Here is a 23,947-nt window from a genome sequence, read left to right as displayed (position 1 = left end):
GTGTGTGTGTGTGTGCAGCAGATGCAGCTCCATGTGGTTAATTATAGCTGAGACTATTGGCATGGGCCATCGTTGAGGGACAGAAAGAAACAAATTCATCACTAGGGACAGAGAGAGAGGGAGGAAGAGAGAGAGAGAGGAAGTCAGAGATAGAAAGGTGTAGGCCTATAGAGAACAAAAAAGATAGAAAGAGAGAAAGAGACAGAGAGAAAGAAGAGAAGGAGGAGGACAGATAGAAGATGCTGTTTGCTGCGTTATTGCTTGTAAAACATGCAAAGTTCCTTCAGAAATATGACCGCTCTAACTTAACAAATGTAATATGCAAATGTAAAATATAATGTCAAATATAATGAGGGAGAATACACAACAAGTCCATTAAACGTTTTTTAGAATGGATGCTGAAACAACAAATCAATGCAAAAGCTCCATGATTGAGTCTCCTTCTTCTTCTTTTTCTTCTTCTTCTTCTTCTTCTTCTGCTCCACAGTGGGCTGTTCTGCGAGAACCCTCCACCAATGATCTTGCTGCAGACGAGCCCCTGCGACCAATCGGATTGCCAGAACGGCGCCCAGTGCCTGGTGGTTGCCGGGGAGCCCATCTGCCGCTGCCTGCCCGGTTTCTATGGCAACAAATGCCACAAGATGGCCACCGTTCACTTCCTGGGTCGCGAGGCGTACGTGGAGCTGCCCAGCGCTAAGCTCCGCCCCTCCGCTCATATTTCATTACAGGTACGGTGAACTTTTGACATCCGGTAACAAAATCTGATTGGTTTTGCAAGGTATAGAAGTTCATAGGTTTTTACAGAGTAGCTCCTGTTGTGAAATCAACTTTTGAAATCCTAAATTATCCTCCTTTCCTTCAGAATAAACAGCACTACCTTGTATAATATGTCAACCACCGAAAATATAAATGCTATATTCCGCTGCGCTACATGGAAAACATTATTTGGGTTTCTTGAAATAGAGGCGTGAGCCTTTCAAATCAAGCCTATAGAGTTGCACGACTTAGTGCCGACGAAGCAAAGCAAACATCTGCTGCACCCTCTGTTTCCATGGCATACTGAGCACACGCACGCACACAAAATACACACACACACACATGCAAAAAGGTGCACACACACGCTCATTCGCAGACACCGACACACACGTTTCGTACCCCTGAGGGTCATAGCTGTGTAGAAACGTATTTTCCTCTGTTTTGGGGGGAATGAAAGAGTAGATGGAGAGTGAGAAAGAGGAAAAGGAGGGCAGTCTAATTGATATTTAACACCTGTTTGGATCTGTGTGAGCGTGCGTGTGTGTGTGTATGTGTGTGTGCGTGCGTGTGTGTGTGTGTGTGTGTGTGTGTGTGTGTGTGTGTGTGTGTGTGCGTGTGCGTGCGCTCCTGTGTTCCTGCCAGGAGCTTTCAATGTCAGTGCCAAGGCTGTTAAAACTCAACCGAGAGTCCCTGACTCAGAGGCAAGTGAGAGAGAATGAAAAAAAAAATGAAAGGGCCGCAGCACTCCATAAATCACTGTGTTTTCTCTCTCTCTCTCTCTCTCTCTCTCTCTCTGTAAAACACTCTCTCTCTCCTCAGTTTCTCTCTTTTCTGTCTTTCTCTGTTTCCTTTATCCCCTTCTTTTTCTGTTTTTCTCACTCTTTCCCTCCTCTCTCTCTCTCTCTCCTGGTTCCTTCTACGTCTCTCCCTCCTCCCTTTCTTTCTCTCGCTCTCCTTCTCTCTCTCTCTCTCCCTCTCTCTCTCTCTCTCCCTCTCTCTCTCCAGCAGCTTGTTAGCAGGTGTTGACTTGGCTATGCTCCATTGAAGCCTGAGTGTTAAGTGCTTGGCCCCTTGGCCCCATTTCCACTCGCTAGTTAGTTAGCGCTTAGCGGAGCACGCGAGCAAGTGTGACATGTTAAGTGTGTGTGTGTGTGTGTGTGTGTGAGGGAGGCGTGCGGGTTTAGGGACACTCATGCTGGAATTTCTATTTTTTCGTCATTTTCTCCTATTTCTTTAGCTGCAGCTGTGGTATACTGACCTGAATTAAAAGTCTCATATTTTTAATTCAGATCTAACCGTACAATAGCACTCTCAAACAGAAGAGAACTAGCGTAGCGAAGGTTACGTGCTCGCCAGCTGTGAGCGTCTTGGCAAACAAGCCGTCTGAATTACTACAAAGCCAAGGCAGCCGACAGTGGTGACCGGCAGCAGCTGACAGTAATGAAGCTGAACACCTACGCATAAAAAGTACACAGAACCACATTTTCCACATTTTCAAGTTTTGAAAAGCAACCTGAAAAAACTAAATCACTGATATAGCTCACTACTTCGATTTAACAACTAACGTTACTGCTAACAAGGCCTGCTGTGGTGATGTTACATCCTCAGCAAAAGATTAAGCCCAATTATAAACAATATGCAAAAGCTAAATCAAAAAATCTAATGTTGCAAAATGACAAAGTTACTCACCTTATTAGAAAACCAGGGAACTTGAAATGAAATGAAACTTCTATCTGCCATTTCTGTTTCTGATTGCATTGCATTTGAAAAGTCATCTTTGTATCAGCTTACTTGTAGGCTGCCAAGTTTACCAGTAAATACAGGGAGGAAGGCAGTGCAAAGTCATGGTCTGCAACAGCATGAAGGAAATAATTTAAGGTTGCTTATTGACTTGCTAACATTTGAGATATGCTATGTCTTTGTATGTTATGTCTTTAGCGTTTGCTTAAGTTGTAACGATTAACTTTACTCACACAATGTGACACCAAAATCTGTTCCTCATTGGTCACTTCAATGTGACTTTGTCCAGCAGATGTTCAACATCGGTTTGGTCTAAATGAAAATAAACAGAAAAATAATGGAGTTCGGGTTTTTTTAGGGTTTTACAGTGAAGGCGGGGTGTTCATTTGTCAAGGTGGCTGTCTATGCTTCTCAAGTACTGCAGGAAACTGGTTGTCCTGTGCTAGGCTCTTTTTGAAATTACCAAATATCAAGGCAATTTAGCCCACTGCTGCTCCCCGATGAATTTGTCCAGTCACCCAGACCCAATACATTTGTTGTCTACTGCATTGATTTTTGTCCTGGCTATTAATTTCCATTTTGAGTGAAGGAAATATCGCCCATCTGCACTGCCTCTGTTTCCAATCCCCCTCTTTCTGTTTGTCTCTCCAGGTGGCCACAGATAAAGACAACGGTATCCTGTTGTATAAGGAAGACCACGACCCTCTGGCGCTGGAGCTGTACCAGGGACACATACGACTCATCTACGACATCGCCAACTACCCACCCACCACCGTCTATAGGTAGGCTACGCACACACACACACACACGCACACTAGATAAAAGCATGCATGCTCACTGACTTGCTCCCTCACTCATTTTCTTTGTATCCACTGAATTTAATTATAATCTGCAGAATTCAAATATTGCTGAGGTTCAACATGGTTTAAGGACTTTTAAGATTACAAAAAGCACACACAATCACACTTGCTCATTTGCTCATACATACATACTCATTCATTCACTCTCTCTCACACACACACACACACACATTTAAAATGCTTTATTTGCATCCATTAAGAGCACTGAAGAATACAAAAAGCACACATACACACATGCAAACACACACAAGATTCCAATATTACAGAGTTAGAGTTTTTGGGATGCACAAAGTAGGTGTTGACTTGGCTATGCACACACAAAACCACAGGCGTATTCTTTCTCCCGCACACACACACTCACATATCCATATCCCAGCACTTCCCTCAATAAACAAACACAAACTCTCAAGAATTCCTTTACGGTCCTGACCAGACAGTTACGTCCCTGAGAAAAACCCACCAAAAGTCTCTGTAAGTAAAACTTCAAACAGCAGAGACAATAGCCCTCATTCAGTGGGCGAGTGAGCCAGAGAGGCTGTGTAAGCCCTCGGATATTACATAATAAACTATGTAGGCAATTTAATAGGAATGGATATTCCATCGTAAGTTATGGAAACAGCAATGGTAATCCAGGCAGAGCACATGGTAGTGTTTTCAGTGGTTATTTGTAGGACATACTGTACCATTTAAGGTTTTTGTGCCACATATAACAGTATGTGGCACTCCTTTTTTATTTATTTTTGAATGTTGTATTCATTTTCAACCAACCAGGTAGTCCTATGGAGATTAAAATGTCTTTTCAAGAGATACCTGGCCAAGAAAACAGCAACAATACCAAACATAAAACTACGAAAAATGCAATAATAATCAAACAATAGGTTAGCACAAACTTTCAAAATCCATTATATGAGCACACAAAATAATCATTAAAGAGATTGGTGGCACAAAAACATTGCCCTATTGACCTATTTCAGTATTGTCCCATTGTTAATATTATTTTTAAGGCTTTATTGGTGTTATTTCTGTTTTACTTGGTCGTTGTATCTACTTGAGAGAAACAGGAAGAAAAGTAAAGTGTTTCAAATAACATGCAGTGCAGGTCATGACAGACTCAAACCAATACATGTCCTGTTCCACTGCTCTACCATGACAGCAGTTGGATAGTCTTTTGAGGCAGCCTTATAACAAGCCATATTTAATGCATTATAAGCTATTTAGAGCAGTGATAAACTACAGTGCGTAAGTTATTATTATATTACATGGGTCGATGCAAGGTAGGCAGCTGGTAGCTTAGTATCTAACCATGCAGTCTGTCGTAGGTAGAGATGCAACTTATACAGAAGTCGTATTTTTTACCTGCAGGCACTTCATGCAGGTAAATTATTGTGACATAAATTTTGCAATAGCTTTATTTCATATTTAGTATTCTTCTGAGCTGCCATAAAGTATTTAAAGGATGGGATGCTGTGGTAGCTGTTGAACCAAGGCAAGATATGTGGCTGGAGTCCTGCCAGAAACTACAAACAAGTTGTCGCAGTCAGGTGAAAAAAACTCATATCAACCAAATGTTGACTTTTCAGTAACTAAGAAAAACAGCCTTGTTTTCAGATTGACCACCATGCATTGTTGAGTTTATCCACTGGGATTTTTAAAATGTTTTTAGAAAAGTTGTATGAGTTTAATTTGTAGTGGAATTTTCTCAACTGACAGAAGATCATGTAATCCTTCAAGTGATGTTAAAACATGAAAATCACCAAAATTGGAGTTACAAGGTTTTCACATGACAACGCCGAAGACACATTTTCCATTATAGTTTTGTTCCCATATCCAGTCCTCATTGCTTCTGGTAATATTACCTGGCTATATTGGCACATCATCTACTATATAAACCTGACAAATCCGATCAGCTAGAAAAAAAAAGTCACATGGCTGTTATAATAAAAAATGAATATATGAATATATTCCTTACATATATACAGTATCCATTATAAATGACCTCAATTCAACATGCTCATCTGCAGTATATAGCAATACTTTAATGCGATGCCCTATCTATTCTGTCAGTCCTTGGCCCTTACAGAGGAACACAGAAACCGATTGAAGGGCAAAAGATAAGAGTGGATCAAAAGAGATAAGGAAGGAAAAGGGAATGTGTGAGAAAGAAAGAATGAAAGAAAGAAGAGGTAATGGTTGTCTGACTGTACATTAAAGTCGAGAAGGAGAGAAAGAAAGAGAAAGAGAGAGAGAGAGACCATGTCCGTCTTTGTCGTGATTGGCTCCTATTGATTCTGTCTGCTTCTCTGTCTACATTGTCTGTAGCAGAAGGAGGGAGAGAGAGAAAGACAGAGATGCAAGAGAAGGATACAAGGTACAAGATCCAATACTATGTATTGTCCCGAGGGAAATTCAGTTTGTAAGGCCAGCACAGAAAACAGCGCACGCCGCACAAAGCAGTGGATAACATGCAACACATTCGCTAGTCAACAGCAGTCACAGATAAAGGTGCGACATGTAGCATACATCAATAAATCATAACCACATTCATTTTGAGGCATTATAATAAGTGAAAACCATCGAAACCATCGCCAAGAATATTGGCAGCCTCTACCTGCCTCTATACTGCATTCAACAGTGTGTGCCAGCAGGTCGGATTTCACCGGAAATCTGCTGGATTGCTTTACGGCACCAAACAGGAAGATGGCGCTGCTCTTCCAGCAGAAACGGAGCTAAAGCTTTCTAAAATCTTGCTAAAGTTTCTCACAATAAGGCTGATGGAAAAATCACTTCCAACATGTTTATCCTCTTCACTGAAGCACAACGGAAAACATTTGACTCCAGAAGGAAAGATTCTCTTTGAAACAGGAAGCAACAGGGTTTATGGGAAATGTGGTCTTTGATAAACACTATATAGCACCAACAATACCACTGGTGTGAGACAGAGGCCGCCATGGTTTCATTTGTTTACAGTAATTATACCAAGCTATCACAATTAATCTGACAATGATATGTTGATGTTTAAAAATGCTACCCGCGGCACCTTTAAATTATCAAACCGGTCAGTGTAGTAATGTCAACTGGAAATGAATGGAGGGAGAGAGGAGAGAGATGGGAGAAAAAGGGATGGAGAGATAGAGAGAGAGAGAGAGATAGAGGTTGGGAGCAAAAGTAAGAGGAGAAAGAAGAGAGAAGATGGGGAGAGAAATTAGTTGATTGATTGCATTGATTTGTTTGGTTTGATTGGCCTGATATTTTGTCGAATGACAAATATATATATTATTTTACTTCAGGTAACAGCTTCAGGGGTTAAGTTATCAAGGCGTTATCTACTGACATTGATACTATGATGCCTCTAATGTTTAAATATTTTTATTGTTCCACCGCTGTTGCAGTGAAGTCAGCTGCTGAAAGCTGTGTTGAGTGCGTCTACATCCATATGTAGATTATTTGGCATACTTAATCGGCGCATGTAAATTTCATATCCTGTATACAATGACCTTTGATAAACTGATGCATACAAACAACTGAATTATAATAACAATGTGATGCTTTATTGATCTTCGTAGGGAAATTTCTTTCCACTTGCCCCCTCCAGGGAGGCCGGAGCGCAGGGTCAGGTAGAGAGCAGCGGCCCTGGAGCCGGGAGGGATTCAATGACTTGCTCAAGGACACTTCAGCAGGACAGATGTTTGCCAGCAGGTCGTCTGGGACACTTTGCCACCTTATCTTGTTTGCTGCAGGTTTTTGCAGCCCGTGTATGTTCCGTTTCCGTGACGACGTTCTGCTTCTTCACGTAAATGCGGCTATTTCGTAATCGAGATATGAAGATTATCCCGAATGTGATCTTAACGGGGATGTGTGCTAATGTCTTGCACGCGGTGAAAGCAAAAGCAAAAAAAAAAAGAGGACAAGAGGAAGGGATGGTTAGAGAGGAAGGAAGGATAGAATGAAGGAATGGAAACGATGGGGTGAATCAAATTAGGCATTGGCACAGATGGGAGGGGTGGAGAGAGAGAGGGTTGAAAAGGTTGAAGGAGAGAGAAGAGAGGACGGGCAGAGGGAGGGAGGGATGGATAGAAAGATAGACAGATAGATTGATGGCTAGAGAGACGGAGAGATAGCCAGATAGAGAGATAGCCAGATAGACAGATGGATGGACTGATGCTGCATGGAAGGGATGAATGAAATAACAGGCAACATGATAAACAGATAACCGGGCAGAATAGGCTTTCCCGCCAGAGGAGGAAAAAAAGGGGAGGGGTAAAGAGATGGATAGAAACGGTCGAAAGAAAAGACCATGAGACACGGTTGAATGGCAGGATGGATGAGAGAGGAGTGAGGGATGACAGAGGGATGGAGTGAAAGAGGGGGGAAAGCAGAGGGGAAAAGTAAACCACAGAGTGAGTCAGGGAATTATCCTTGTCTGGTCCTGTTAGCTTGACATGGGCCACGCCTGGGGGGGGGACGGGGAGAGAGAGAGAGAGACAGAGAGAGACAGAGAGAAGGGGGGAAAGAGAGAAAAAGAGACAGATAAAGACAAAGAGGGACAGAGAAAGTGTACAACAGTGAGGGAGAGACAGACCGAGGGAGAGACTTAGAGACAGAAAGTGGAAGACAGAAAGAGAGGGAGCGAAAGGGAAAAAAAGGGAGACAAAAAGTACATGAGAGACAGACAAAGAGAGACAGACTCAGGGAAAAAGAGAACGAAAGAGAGACAGAAAGCGAGAGAGAGAGAGAGAGAGAAAGAGGGGAACAGAGAGATCCATAGAATCAAACCAAACCTGAGCCCAGTGCTAAGCACTAAGTAAACACTGTCTCTATGTTATGTTTAGCATTAGCCAATCTGGAACGAGAAGAGGCCCGGCTCCAAGCCTGGGGCTCAATTTACCACAAGCTCCCATGTATTCCCTCATATGTGCCATCTTTTGATTGCATGAGTCTGAGCACTGCAAATGCCCTATCTTATCTGCCCTAATTTGGAAATACATTTCAAGCTGACTGAAACCGCATGGCTAGGCAGGCACAGCAGAACGTCCTGCCACCACTCAACTGATACTGTCCAGAATGGCGTAACTATTTAACCACCGCAATCTGAGCGCAGCGTTTCTGGCAGATCCCTAACGTGGCACCGTCCATACAGCTACTGCCAGTTCCTCGGAGTTGTCCTCTTATTTCAGTGGTTGTTCAACTGAGGGCCAGGGACCAGTGCCAGTCCCTGGGATGTTTCTGAGCGATCCCTGGGCCGGTTATCTGGTGCAGAAACCAGAGAGCCAGGAAGAGGGCATTTCGTTCAAGCCAAATTTTGACGAAGCGCAGGAATGCAGCAGCGGTGGCCAGACCCAAGACGCACTAATGCAAAACTAATGCTGGTAAAAGGGCAAATTAGTGAGTCACCTCGGTTGTAGTCGTTAACATTTGGCTATAACATGCAGATTTGATCATGTTTGGGGTTTTTGACAGTTGTCAGAAGGATGAAAGATTATCTGGGGGATTAGGTTAAGGGTGCGCCATGAAAGAGAGGGGTGAAGGGGGAGGAGGAGGAGGCGTTCACAGTGCTGTGGCTTCTCTGGAGGCCTGCAGGTTCACACACACACACACTGAGGCGTCACAGCATGCACAGTGTAGGACTGTTGGATGCAAAGCTATCTGGTTACATGCATATAGACTCGATACATGCAAAGATACACATACATACACACGCAGGTACAAATACATGTACATCGAAACACACAAACATACATGTAGACATACACAGGTACATATGCATATATAGGTACACATGCAGAACACACACATGTATACACACACACATACAGTCACACGCTCACACACACACACCTGGAAAACATCTGGACAGTAAAGACAGCCACCAATGAGAGGGAGAAACAGGATTTGAAAAGCGAGCGGACAGGGAAAGAGGAGAGAGGGATGCGGAGAGAGAGATAAGTCCCAAAAATAGAGGAAAAAAACTACAGGGCAAAGAGAAAAGGAGAAAAATGCAGGAGAGAGGGAGAGAAAAGGTGGGGAGAGACAGAGGGAGGTGAAGAGGGAGAGAGCGACAGAAAGAGAGATAGGAGAAGGTGTAGAAGTCCTTCACTGTGCCCTCATTAGCAACAGATGAAAGTGTTTATGCATGCACAGTGTTAATGAACATGTGTGTGCGTGCGTGTGTGTGTGTCTGTGTGTGTGTGAGAGAGAGAGAGAGAGAGTGTGTTGTGTATTAATGTGCTGCCCTTTACTAAATGCCACACTAATCTCCCATCAGGTCAAAGAGAGCACGTCTACTGTTATTCATCAGCGAGCGACAGAGGGAGCGATGTAGGGATGGATGAGGGGGGGATGAAAGGAGGAAGGCATGATAGAGAAAAGTAGAGACAAAGGAAGCAATAGATAGAGGGAGGGAGGGATGGATAGATAGAGGAGTGGAGGGAAAGTGGGAGATGGAGAGAGAGGAGGATAGTGGGGAGAGATGATGATGGATAGACAGAGGAAGATGGATAGAGGAAGAAAGGGATGCGGAGGCTTGGTGAGGGAGAGAAGGAAAGGATGGAAGGAGAGGATGAGGGAGGGAAAGAGAGAGGAAGCGATGATGGCAGTAATGGCAAGATTCAAGCTGTGGAAACACGTCCTGTTTCTACTGCAGAACCCCTTGTGTTTCACCGTGTGTGTTTACATGAGAATTAATATTCCATTATCCTAGTATTGGGAAAGTATTCTGCTTAAAGGATAACACTGGTGTTGTTTTAAATTGATGTCAGTCGTATAGGTCAGTGATTCTCAACCTTTTTCATGTCAAGGACCCCTAATTTAGTCCACATTAGGGCCACGGACGCCCATTTGATGAGATTTTGTGTCTCCGACCCAAATCTGAGAATTTGTCCAGAATCCCATGACTATCTGTATTTTAGGTAGAGAGATAAGAGTGATACTATGACAAAAATAGTCGTTCTTCTACTTTCCCTAATTGTGTTAACTTCTTGTAAATTAAATAATGCTGAAGTTTATCAATTCATCAATTTGCTGGAGACCGCTTGGAACCCTCTCAAGGACCCCTAGTGGTCCCCGGACCCCACGTTGAGAACCACTGGTCTAGGTCGCCCCTCTCCTTTACATTATTCCTGGTTTATCTGCACACTGTCAGCGAAGTTGGAGCTATCAGGTCTCGTTCTCCTCCTCTCGTTTTTGTTTTGTCAAAGTTTCTGATTTAGTGTTTTTTTTATTGTGCCCGAGTTGAGTGTTTTTTTTCATCAGTGTGTGCACTCAGGAAATAATGGGAAATAATCGAGTGACGGCGGGTCACAGTTGTGGTTTTGAAAAGTGTAGGAGGCTATTTGAATTTGACTTTTTGAAATGAATGTAAGCATATTGAGTAGTAATAGGCTCTTGAATGGACTGTCAATGTAAAAAGCTCTGAAATGAAGTGATTCACAGTAGGTCTAAGTGGTGGTAGAGATCTTTTTATGATGACCCAATCGTGGAGATATCATGATGTCACGCTACTGACCCGCGCACTATGCTACATGTTTATCTGGCCCCTGGCAATTTGCTTATTCCGCTCCATCAGCACTCAATCTCTGTGTACGGAAACAGATACAAATTCAGTATATAACCGCCTCCCACACAGTATTGAGCTTCTTTTAGAGAATCTGCAACAATATGCACAGCGATTACATCCACAGGGTTGCCCTTATTTACTTTACTTTTCTGTCTTGCCTATATATTGATTGTAAGCCTTTTTTATAAGGCAGCATCGGACGGCCTTTAGCAGGAAGGCAGCTATAAGAGTATAGACCTACACACACACACACACACACACACACATACACACACACACAAACACTTCTTCTTGTCTTTTCTGTACAGATTAGATCTTCACAACAGTAGGCTACAACCTTTATTTGTACTTTTACTTGATTAATTAGACACTGCTCAATAAAAAAACAGACATGATTAATAGAAAATGATTTTAAAGTTCGATAGCGCCCCGGTTTAGAGGAGAGCCTCATTCTGACTGCCTGACCTGAATTTGGCTCTTGAAACCCACGGTGCTGCGGTAAAAAACAGACAGCCAGTCCTTGGACATTATAGGTTTAAAACGCTCAGAAGCCGTTCACCCATCCTTTTCCTGAAACCTTATAGGCCTGAAACAACGAGCGCGCATTCCTGAAACCCTACATCAAAAAGCTTAGAATCCATTCCTGAAAAGTACAAATTTCATACGAACTGACCGGCCTGGTTTAATGAAAGCTGAAAAAAGGGGGAAAGAAAACAGTGAAGGAGCTCGCCGCTCAGCAGCTGCCTTCTCAGCAACGACTAATTGAGGTTACCACGGCAATATGGGACCGGGATGGCTGTCTGCTGAACATCATTTTAACCAGATTGGGCTGCTAAACACACACACTCACCGACAGATACACACACATATACACGCACACACACACACACAAGAGCATACACACAGACACACATAAGTAGACTCACACACATGCAAACACATACACATACATACAGACTCACACACACACATACGCAGAAATACACACACACACACACTCACAGAATCACTGGCAGACACACACACGTATACACACACACTCATTAACACAGACACATGCACATACACACACAAACATGCAGAAACACACACACATAGACAAACCCACACTTGCATGTAAAGAAATCACACAGTAAAGACACATAGTAACACATAATGCACGTGCACAAACACTATTCACACACACACACACACACATACACATGCACACACCACAAATGTGGTTTAGGAAAGCTTGTAAGTAAATGATAGCAGTGCCTAATTAGATTTAACAGTGTAAGTAGATCTGTGCGGTTGTTTCTAATCCAAATATCTTTTTTCACTTTGAGATAAAGTCAACGACCGGTAATTATTTCTGGGTTTGCGTTTGATTCAGTTATAAAAAGGCAATTTTGGGTTTTAGGATGTTTTTTTTTTTTTCGTAAAGTTTATTTGTGTGTGTGTGTGTGTGTGTGTGTGTGTGTGTGTGTGTGTAAGCATTCAGTGTGTATTTGACTCTGGACTGACAGGAAATTGACTTCCCCTGCGGGCTTGGACGAACAGAATGAGAGTAAGAGAGAGGCAGTTGAAATCTGTGACGGCCGTGTGTTTGTTTTTATTGAATTCCATAATGGGCTGCTTTTAACTAATACACCGGGCCAACCCAACGACTTCAAAGAGCCTGACACACACACATATGGACGGACGTATGCACACACTCACACATACACACACACACGTATGCATAATTACACAGAAACACACACAGACAGACGTATGCACAAACACACGCACACGTCTCAGTCAGGTTCTGGAAAACGTCCACTTGTCAAAACACTGATGAAGCCTGATATTGCCAAACATCAAACACACGTAAGCACACACACACACACACACACACACACACACCAAACACATATACACACACACACACACACACACAATAGCCTGAAGGGCTGGCGGACTTGGAAACACTGACCACTGGTCATCTATTGCCACCCAGTGGAGGTTTGGTGTCACAGCAGGTTCAGAACTGTGTGTGAATGTGTGTGAATGTGTGTGTGATGTGTCAGAATGAGTGTGTTAAATTCAAACCTGTGCAAAAAATCAATCTGAGAATGCCTTCAGCTGTGTGAGCTACTCGCGGTGCGCTTGCTTGATTTAACTTTCCAGACACTTGAACAAATTTAAAAGGGGATGCGACACTTGTAGGATGAAAGGAAGGAAGCAGCAGAAGAGGAGAGGAGTAGAAGGGGATGTTGAAATGTGACGGGAAGGGAAAGGAGAGGAGAGGAGAGGACGGCGGAGCAAATCAGCTGACGGGACAAGAAAGGAGACGAGGATGACGAAATGGAGAAAGGAGAGGAGGGGCGATAACAGTGGATTCAAACAGGAGAAAGGAGAGGGAAGGAGTCTGGAGATGAATGAGGAAAAGGGAAAGGAGAGAGGGAATAAGAAGAGAAGAGAGGAGAGAGAGCTAATCTTTCAGGCTAGCAGAGCATCATTTTGCTTGGTTGCAGCAGGCCTGTTTGAGACCATTATTAAATTACATGGCTTCTAATGGAAACCATACATGTGTCTGTGTTGGGTCTACAGTGAAGTAGGAGCTTGTACTTTAGAAACCGCCGGCTAAATGCTGAGCTAGATTGATGTTCAGAAAAAAAGCACGAAACGAGTTTTTGCTGTTGTTGTTGACTGCATATTAGTTTTGTTTCTCTTTCATCCTAGCAATGCTTTTATCCAAGTTTCAGATATATAAAGCAAAAGTAATGCCAAAAATGCTATTTTAAATTTTAGCCGATTAATGGCTTATGATGGAGATAATACTGTAAACCTTATAGAATATATGATTTAGGGAAATAAGTACAAATGACTAAAATATATTCAATCAATGATTAATAGAATGCTTTAATCTCTTATTGTACTTATTAATCTATGTATATTCTAACCCTTAATGATTGCCTACCATGTAAAGTAACTTAAGGGTTACTAAGCATTCAAAAGTCTGAGTAAAATCCCTTACATGTATCAGTTGTTATCTACAATAAATGACCAACATTGACAGCTGCAAAAAAAAATATGGTCATATTTCTGATTCCTGATCTGATCCTGATCAGTCTGTTTTCTTCTTCTTCTATTATTATTATAATATCCGTTCTGTCTCCTTCTATTCACAGTGTTTTTCTCCTTTTGTATGGTCAGTATTTTCTTTAAATGTCATGTTGGCCCGCCTCCAGAACTCACAACCTTGGTTCCATTGGCTGTTAATGTAACACTACTGTAATCTGAACGCTCTATAAACAGCTGTCAATCAAAGCTGACTGGAGGCTCCTTAGCTAGTTAGCCAATAAGAGCCTGCAGACACAGGGAAGTATTGTCTTGATGTTTAGCTATGGGAGTCTGGAGCAGACCACCAACGGAAAGAGTGGCTTCACTTGTTCTTTTGTGTTTTTGATGTTTTGCTTGTTTTCTCCGGGTTTGGGAAAGGAGGAACTTGGGTGAACGGAGGCACAGTCAACTTTACCACCCCACCATCTATCTCTCTTTCCCTCTCTGTCTCTCTCTCTCTCTCTCATTCGGCTGTGCCAAACCACTGTCTCTATAGCTGTCTGTCTCCCCTCCAGCAAAAACCACTTAGTGGGGAATCTCAGACACACACACCAGCGCACACACTTTCTTCTCAGGGTCAGACACGGTGCAAAAGGTCATGATCCCGACTCATTGCAGCCTCCTCTTCAGTGGAAACATTATTTCCCCTGAAATATCAGTGGTCCAGCAACAAGGCCCCATTCTCAAGCGCAAGGGTCCTTAAAGTGCTTCAGTCTGGGTGCTAAACTGAGTAAATTCAGTCTTGCCTTGGCATCCAGGCCCATTAAAATATGCCAGTACTCTTGCTGTGTGGGTACCCACCAGAGACAGGGCTCTGAAACCATTGTGGGCCTCGACCCCTATGTTAAGACACCAGGGTCTAGATCAAGACCATCCAAGAGAACACTTTGAGTTTAGGATGTGATTAGTCTGTTTTATGTCTGAGAATAACATTTCAACATAGATTTCCTTAATCTCTTTTTTATTTATTTTGGTCTATTCGCAAACACAACAAAACAAAGAAAAAAATGTTTGATTCGAGAATGTTTGGAGTCTGTTTTGTGTCTGGCATTTCCAATTTGCTCTATCATGTTTTTTCCTCCCTAATTCTCTTGTCTGGTGTAGAATTCAACTGTAATTTATCATAATAAGAACCATACTGAACATCAACCCTTCCTTTTCTTTGTGTGTGTGTGTGTGTGTGTGTGTGTGTGTGTGTGTGTGTGTGTGTGTGTGTGTGTGTGTGTGTGTGTGTGCAGCGTGGAGTCGGTGAATGACGGCCTTTTCCACACAGTGGAGCTGCTGATCCAGAACCACTCACTGAGCCTGGTGGTGGATAACGGCGCCCCCAAGAGCCTGGGCAAGCTCGCGCGCCAGCCCTCCGTCGACCACAACACACAGCTGTACATAGGAGGTAGGATCACACACACACACTGCACACACACACACACACATGCTAGTACACACACACACACATGTATATACACAGAACCATGCACATGCAGAAGAACCAATGAAACCAGGGGTGGGAAGACAGTATTAATCAATCAAAAATCCTTCTTTCCCTTCTCTGTCTTTCTCTCTCCATCTCCTTCTTTTTCTCCCATTCTCTTCTCTTTCCTCCACTTTCTATTCCCTCTTTTTCTTCTCCCCCCTCTCTCCCATCTTCTTCATCCTCTCTTCAATCTATTCTCCTCTATCTACATTTTTTTCTTCTCTCTCCTACCTCGCAATCCTTTTTCCAATTTATTCTCTTTTCCCTTCCTTTCCCCCTACCTCCCATCTCAATTTTCACTTTTATTTCTTTTCTCCTCCTCCTCCTCCGCTTTCCATACCTTCCTTTCTCCTCCTCCTCCTCCTCCTCCTCGCTCCTTCCAGGCGTCCCGTCCCAGGTGGTGGCGTCAGGTCTGCGTCCCGGGCCTGAACGCTCCCCTCAGGCCTTTAACGGCTGCATCCACAACGTTCGGGTTAACGGCGAGCCTCAAGACCTGGGTTACCGGGCCCCAGGAGGCACAGGGGCGCCGCGAGGGGCAGAGGGCAAGGTAATTACATGGAGAACGTACACTCTTGACAAATAGGGGTGTATATAGTACCAGAAAATGGTTCTTTAAGCGTCTACCATAGTACCATAGCAAAACTCCTTTTGGTGCCATTGAGGGGAATTGGGAGTCTTGAAACTCTAATGGACGGGCAGTTTTTGTTCTAAAACAGACAATACAGGCTGTAAAGTGAATTTTGAAAGCCAGAAATCTCAGTACCTGGTGAAGGAATCATTGAGTCATCATTGTTGATATTGATCAACAACCCTATCAACCCCCTGCAGATATATTATGGTCATTTTGCACTATAGGGCAGTAAAAATCGTACTTACGTCCCCTTTAAGAAGATCTTTTTAAAAACCACACTAGGTTCCTTATTCTGTCAGAGGGTTCCTTCAGTTGTTGCAGGTCATATATAGAGCCACTATCCTAACTATCCTAACCAAGAATCCTTGAGGAACCCTCTTAGTTCTGTGTGCATTACAGAGAGAGAGAGAGAGAGACATAGAGAGGCTATTGTTGCCTACAAAAACATTCATTACTTACACACAGGCTACAGATACTCACTGCGTGGGGGAGTCAGAGTATGGGAGCAGAAACCCAGATCCTCCTTCAGGCACTGAAATGCAAACAAATGTACGCAAGCAAGCACAAGTGCAGCGGTACAAGGTGGGAAAGGGATTTTAGAAGCTTTTACCTTGATGCTTTGGCAACAACAGCTCTCAACTGTAATGCCAAGAAAGCATGTTGAACTGAAACACTGAAATAAACTGAGATGCAGAGAGAAAGAGAGAGGCTTCCAACCTAAACAAATCAAATGAAGGCATAAATGCTTGCCATTTTTTTTAATCTGATACTAATTTTGATATGTAGTGTGCAAAAATCATTAGGTAGCATTAGGATGCTCCTTGTCCCCTTCTGTTTTTCTACTCTTATATGACCTCTGCTTGGTTTCTGTTCCCAGTATTTCAACCCGTCCTTGTTTTCTACTCCTAGCATTACAACCTTCCATCACTCCTCCTTAGTTTCTGCCCCTACCCAGCAAGCATTTGATGGACAGGAAGTGTTAAGGCCAAGTTCAAAGTCGATCCAAACAAGCACAAAATTCTCATAATATGATATGACATAGTAAAAATTAATATTAAAATGGATGTGTAAACTGTTTTGACCTGATGTCAGAAAGATATTTACAGCTAAAATGATGCAAGTAGCAGTTATGGATGAATATGGACGTCGTCTCAACTTTCATTTTCGCACTAAATTTACACAAAGTTTCCATCGCTGGTGCGGGCCGTTGCATCAACATCTGTTCAACATAAAAAATGTTTGCTGGGTAGCATTACATCGCCTCTTTGTTTTCTCCAATTAGCATTAAGAGCCTTCTTGACACCGTCCTTTGTTTCACCTCCCAGTGTTTTCACCCTGCCTTGTTGTTCTGTCCCCAGGGTGAGGGCATTCTTCCCGGGTGTCATTCCTGCAGTGTGTGTGCCCAGGGAGCCTGCAGGCAGGGAGGGGAGATGGGAGTAACATGTGAATGCCCACCAGGACGCACCGGGGCTCTGTGTGACCAGAAGACGGCGCCCAGCCCCTGTCAGATGAGCGCGTAGGTGGAGAGAGTGGAGAATGTGCACGCGTTCATGGATGTACACACACATACAAATGCATATGCTTGCGTGTGCAACTATTGTTAATGAGATCGAAGAAATCACGTCAGTAGGGATAAAAGGGGGCACAGAAATCTGATTGGACTACACACATGGGTCGAGTTTTCCCGGTCGTTCAGCTCTGTAGGAAATGAATGGACTTCTGCTGACTTGTTGATTTTGTTTCTCGCAGTGTGAACGTGGGGTTAAGAGCCAGTGTTTTAGTCACACACACACACACACACACACACTCTCACCGCTCCCCCTTCCCTCCCTCCAGATGTGTTCATGGTCTGTGTGTGCCGAAGGGTCAGTCCTACAGCTGCCAGTGCGCCGATGGCTACCAGGGCCAGTACTGCGACCGGAGCCAGCAGCCTTCAGCCTGCAGGGGGCAGCGGTGCGGACGCGGGGAGTGTCGTGTCTCCGAGGGAGGAGAGCCGGTCTGCCACTGTCAGCCGGGTTTCACCGGACCTACCTGTGATACTGGTAAGAGAGAGAGAGAGAGTGTGACAGGGAGAAGGAAGAGCACAGAAAGAAAAAGGGAGGGATATGTCGACGTAAGACGCAAAAGCTCAGCAAAGTCAGCTTTTATATATAAATTATATTTACATTTTAGGCATTTAGGCAGTAGAATAAGCTTCAATTATGGATTTTTCAGCAAGTCAAGACCAACTTTAAGCTCACTCTCCCAAAACCTAAACACTATTCAAAGTCTTTATCACGTAAAACCATGTATCTAAATTCAAAGATCAGGAGTGACAAAATACCTAAAACCAAAGTATACAAGAACACTATAATATTTGTAAAAAACTATCCCAGTACGTCTAACTTCTCTCTCCCCTTCTCTCCTCCACCGTCCAGAGATGACGTGCCAGGGGGAGATGGTGAGGGAGCAGCTGAAGCGCCACCACCCCCTGAAGACGTGCACGTCCACCAGCAAGATCCCCCGCATGGACTGCCCCCGGTCCTGCCAGGCCGCGGCGCCCGGCGGCGTCTGCTGCGGCGCCACCAAGAGCCGGAGGAGGAAGGTGGTCTTCCGCTGCACCGATGGCACCTCGTACTCCGAGGAGATGGAAACCGCCCTGGAATGCGGCTGCTCCAAGTGCCCGTTGTAACGGCGTGGCGTCCTGCCGCCGTTTTGTTAGTTGGTTCATTTGTTTCGCAACACCCGCCGCTGCCGATTTTGTTTGAGTTCTGCACGTCAACGACACCACCGTTTTTTTTTTTTTAGATTTTTCCACGTTGATGAGCACCACCATTTTGTGATTTTTTTTTTTATTTTATTTTTTTTACACGTTGATTTTGACCGCCGCCAATTTGCTGCCAAGAGAAACCACAAACAAAAACAAAAAAGGGACCTGTGTGCGTGTTTTTTGACAGAGAGAAAATATATTGTAAGATATAAGTGAGAAAAAAAACATAGAACTTATTTTTATTATGGGATTTTTTCTAAAAGATGATAAAAGGACTGATGAGTTTTTGTTTTTTATGTTGATTATATAATGTGTTACATATGAAAAGTTATTTTGTACCTTGTAAGAAGAAAAAGTACACAGCAAAATAGATTAACATTCCTAAAAAGTATATGAATTTATATGTATGTATAAATCTATATAAATATATACCCTAACCCAATGAATTTTATATTTTCTAAGTGTATTTGCATGACGTTTATGTGAGTGCTGATGTGTGGGAGGCTTTGGACACTGAGAGAGGACGGCTGCCTTTTTATAACGGCCGTCACGTCATTTCAAAATGGCCGCCGAGAAGGGATCGGTGCAGCAAGCTCCCTAGATGTCAGAATAAGGAAATGGTGGCAGTCTTTTTTTTTGCTCTCATCCTTGGAGGCTCAAAAGGGAACTGTGTGTGCCTTGCTAACCTGCTACATAATATAATGGACTTCATCCTCACATGTGAGTTCTCTGAGAAAAGACAACAGACTCTTTCCACAGAGATGAATTAACAGGTTGTTCTAATGCTGTGCCGTAGGAAGCCATCTTTGCTGTTGTTGTTTTTTTGTTTTTTTGCGGTTTGCTGTTGCACAGCAGACTTGGTTCCAAATGAGGTTTGATATGAAAATCTGACAGACATTTGTGGTTCATTAGGAGTTAACCGTAATAAATAGCGGACTTTCTCATTCAAATCAACATTATATTGAGAACATACATTTTCAAGGAGCACTTGGCTGTTAAGGTTAGAGTTGAATTTCAAAAAAACAATACCAAGGCAAACCCTGATGAAGGAACACAGTAGATGGGTGTTTTATCGATACGTTGAAGTGCCTCGGTATCCTTCTTTTGAAATTCAGCGTTGTTGAATGATCAGTCGGAACATTTTCAATGGCTGCCAGTGAATGTTTGATCATTTTGTTACGGACAAAAGCATCGGTGCGTTGCATGAGACAAACTTTCCAGTGGCGGCAGTTTTCACCATTCTGAGGCTCATACCCTTTCCACACAGGAAACAATACCTGTTGCCATGACAACGCAATCAAAATTCTATGGCAGCCATCTGAGGTGTACCTAAAGGAATTTCCCATGATACACCAGGAAATGCCCTTTCTGTCCGGTCGAGTTCTGTGCGTAGGGCCAAGCAAATGTAAATCGAGTCCTTGTCTCTATATCGGAGCCCCATTCATTCCAGATTCCCTCCTTCTGATGTCAGTTTGGGTTTGTGTGTCACCGTCACTCACTTGAGGTTTACACGATGCATGTCTCTATAGCCTTGTGTGGAATATGAACTTACAGCAACAACAAAAAACACAGATTCTTAAATGTATGTTTCCCTCTTCCGGTATTACTTTGTGATGCATTCAGCGTCTTATGTAATGAGACGTTAATGTAAGTCTAATTATTTGGTAAGGTGCATTCAGAGGGCTTCTAAAGTACTTTAATAAGAGGATGCAAGAGACCGACTCACAATTCTCACTTTTAATCTTAAACCGTCAACTGAAACTATTTCATAATAATGCTTTGAATCTACACAATGAATGGGGCGGAGCGGGAATCCACAAAGTGACCTGCGGTTATTTGATTAAAAAAAGCGAGTGCTCCAGTCTGATCCTAACGAACCTCCTCATTAACGACTCAGTTGCAGCTACATCAAAGTAGCTTCTGTAACTCTATCAGATGAAAGAGTCTGGTTGGGACCGAGGTGCCACAACCCGGCTCTCTCACACAGCATCGCTGCATCGTCACGGTTTCTAACCGTCCATAGATGACTAACACTATTAAAGACAATAATGTAACTACTACTGTACTGTTTACTTTATAAATACACATTTGTTGCTTTGTTTACTACGGGGTGGCAGGTATTGTCACACTTTTACAGTTAATTTACAGCTATCGTATTCTTTTGCTGGGTTTTGGTGGTTCGAGATACTCAACAGTATTATCCTTGTATTCCCGGTTTTAGTTTCGCCCTTTCCGCTCCTTGTTTTTTTCTTTTCCTCTCTTCTTTTCTTTATACCTCCCCTCCCTTCCTTTCTTCCTTCTTACCTCCCTTACTTCCTCCCACCTTACGCCTTCCCTCCCTTCCTTATTCCTCCAGCACAGTACTTCCTTCTTTCATTGTTTCCTTGCTTCCTCCCTCCATCCTGCCGCCCCTCTTTCCTTTCCCCCCCCTTTCCTTTACTTCCTCCTTTCCTCGTCTCTGATCTTTTCCTCTCTTTCTCCAGACCTTAATTTTCACCATTTCCTTCCCTCTTCTCTTCTTTCCTTCCCTCCTTCCTTGCTTCCATTCCTGTCCTCACAACAATGTAATCTTTTATCTCTTGCCCTCTTATCTCTTCTTCGCTCTTTTCTTCCTCCCCATCCCTCCTCTTAAGGGTTGAATTCTCCTGTGTGAACACAATAAAACACGACGCAATCATATGAGATGCCTTAATCATAAATCCATGAAAAATAACAAGTATTAAATCAGTGATAAACATATGCAGATTATTCACATTCTCCAGGTCCTAGGTGAAAAACATGAATATGTGAGTGATGATAATGGATACTTATGTTGAATGTTGAAATTAAACTACCATTGAAACTAAACTAATTTCCCATGTCTGAGTTCTTAAGATTGGAATCCTTCTGTAAAGGACTTTCACCGCAGAGTTATAAAATATATAAAAGCAAAACTGTCCAAATCATTTTTCCCAGCAGTGTTGGTTGAGGGTCATTTTGGTTTGGATTCCATACCCAGTGCAAAAATAAATCTGTTATGCCGTAATGAAATAATAGTACTAATTCTCTGTCCAAATATTTGTTTGCATTTTGGGTGAAATTTGGCCAGTTTAGTTATGTTCTTTTTCCACATTTTCTGTACCAGTAGTGGTTACACCATTGCTGAAAGAATACATGGGAAATATTGGCATGCTGGGAGATCAGCTCCACCAGAGGCTGAGGCGGGATTCACATAAATACACACGAATTCAGATGTTCTGACCATATGTGGCAACAGTCTGATCTTTCCATTGCTGTCTACATAGATGGAATTAAATGCAACAGGGTGGCATTTTCGTAACTAGAAAATGTGCTCAGTAGAGCACTTCCGCCATGTGTGACAACCACCTTTTGGTGATATGCCACGCCCAACACCACGCCCCCTTTTGGCCAATCAACATGAAAAGTTAAGCAGTTCTTCCTTAGCCCATAACCAACCTTCATACCAAGTTTTGTGCAAATCCGTGCCCAACTTCTTGAGATATCCTGCTAACAGATGGAAGGATGGACGGACACACAGACGCAGGCGAAAACATTAACTATTATATATTTAACTTTATAAAAATACTTTACATAAGGCTTTTCAGAACAAAGATACAAAGCTTTATCAAGTGCTTTACAGAATCATTAACGGGGCTCAAAACTGACGTCCAAGGGGCAACAAAAATTGGATTCAGGACACTGAATTATCATTTGGCTAATTATCATTTGCTAATTATCATAAAAGAGATTTTAGGTCTGCTGTTGCTAAGCAAACTACATCATTATTGTGGCACTCAGAGCTGTGTGTCAAAACCATCAGAACTCTACACACTTGATTAGATGTCTTATGACTCTTATGAATTATGTGGAGAGAAATATGTTTTTATCGTCATATTGCATCATTGTGTTCATTAGACTTGTGTCCACAGTGCCAGCCAGCCAGTGTGCAGTTTAGAAAAATGTCCAGCAGAACATCCTCAGGTTCCTGCACCGCCGGCTGGTAACGCTGTGACAGAAGATGAAGACAACAGGCAGCAAGCACTGCAACTAAGTCACTTGTTTTGTTAGTATAGAAAAGTTAGCTAGCATGAGTCGACAAACGAGTGAGCTAATGTTAGCAGGATTCCAAAAGCTGGTGTTACCATTAAGTGATTAGTGGGGTAATGAGGGGGGGGGGGGGTGTGCTGTGCTGTGTTTCACCACACAACACAGGTCGGCTTCTGTGTATTTCGTCAAATCTCTGTAATGTCTTATTCTTCAATGATGAATAAGTAAGTAGCTAACATTGCTCCACTGGCACTGTGTGAGTGCTTTGATCCATCTGTCCAAGCTAACTAGTTGTTGTCCAAGTAGTAGTAGTGTAGTGATTAGGGACCCGCCCTTCGATCAGAATGCCTGGGTTTGAGTCTCTGTAACAGCAAACATCCACCCTGCTGAAGTGTCCTTGACCAAGACACTTGCTGAATCCAAATGTCCAGACTTGCAGACTTTAAAGTGCGCTCCCATTAAGTCTAGGAAGGTTTAGGGCTGTCCACTGCCAAAATTCATCAAGTCAGCGAGGGCTCTCATGCCGACTTCCAGCAAGTCTGCTACCTTGTAGACTTCTCTGGCATATTGCAAATCATTCATTGCACTACAAATGTTTTCTAAATACATCAGCTGACATACATTAATTCAGATCAAGAAGAAAAACAACAACAAAAGCAGATGTGAAGCATGACAGAACAAGCACAGATCCTGTACAGACCCCCGGCGTGTGTTCAACCCTATGCACTGAAGCACTGTGACACGGTTAAATTACTTAATTCCATTAACGTTACTTAAATACCACAAGGTAATAACGTTACCTACCGTTAAAGCAGAAGACGTATTACTGTTTACAAATCCCGTTACTAACACAGGCGGGTTTGGAGCAAATTGTGCAATGTTAAGTTTCACTTTTGTTTTCACACCGGGACTCTGCTGCGTTGAGTACAATGTTGCTGGTCTGTCTGCTGACTGTGCATCTCTAAATGACAGACATGGCTCATCACAGATTTAGATCAATTTCTATACACTGACCAACTTTTGATTTTGTGCTTCTGTGGGAAACGCTGCA

General features: G+C 43.0%; 1 protein-coding gene across 1 annotated transcript in view; it reads left to right on the top strand.

Annotated features, from left to right (window-relative positions):
- The window catches only part of slit3 (slit homolog 3 (Drosophila)), a 268,893-nt gene extending 247,990 nt beyond the window's left edge, over positions 1-20,903 (top strand). Inside the window, exons 32-38 of the mRNA XM_078289056.1 lie at positions 488-728; positions 3,148-3,278; positions 15,234-15,388; positions 15,853-16,016; positions 17,459-17,616; positions 17,937-18,142; positions 18,518-20,903. Of these exons, the coding sequence (XP_078145182.1) occupies positions 488-728; positions 3,148-3,278; positions 15,234-15,388; positions 15,853-16,016; positions 17,459-17,616; positions 17,937-18,142; positions 18,518-18,771 (1,309 nt within the window). The 3' untranslated portion in view covers positions 18,772-20,903. The remainder of the gene's footprint in view (positions 1-487; positions 729-3,147; positions 3,279-15,233; positions 15,389-15,852; positions 16,017-17,458; positions 17,617-17,936; positions 18,143-18,517) is intronic.
- The last annotated feature ends 3,044 nt before the right edge of the window (positions 20,904-23,947 follow it).

This window comes from Centroberyx gerrardi, chromosome 16, assembly GCF_048128805.1.
Source record: "Centroberyx gerrardi isolate f3 chromosome 16, fCenGer3.hap1.cur.20231027, whole genome shotgun sequence".
Classification (NCBI taxonomy): Eukaryota; Metazoa; Chordata; class Actinopteri; order Beryciformes; family Berycidae; genus Centroberyx; species Centroberyx gerrardi.
The sequence above is the reverse complement of the archived record's forward strand: the minus strand, read 5'-3'. Positions and strand labels throughout refer to the sequence as shown.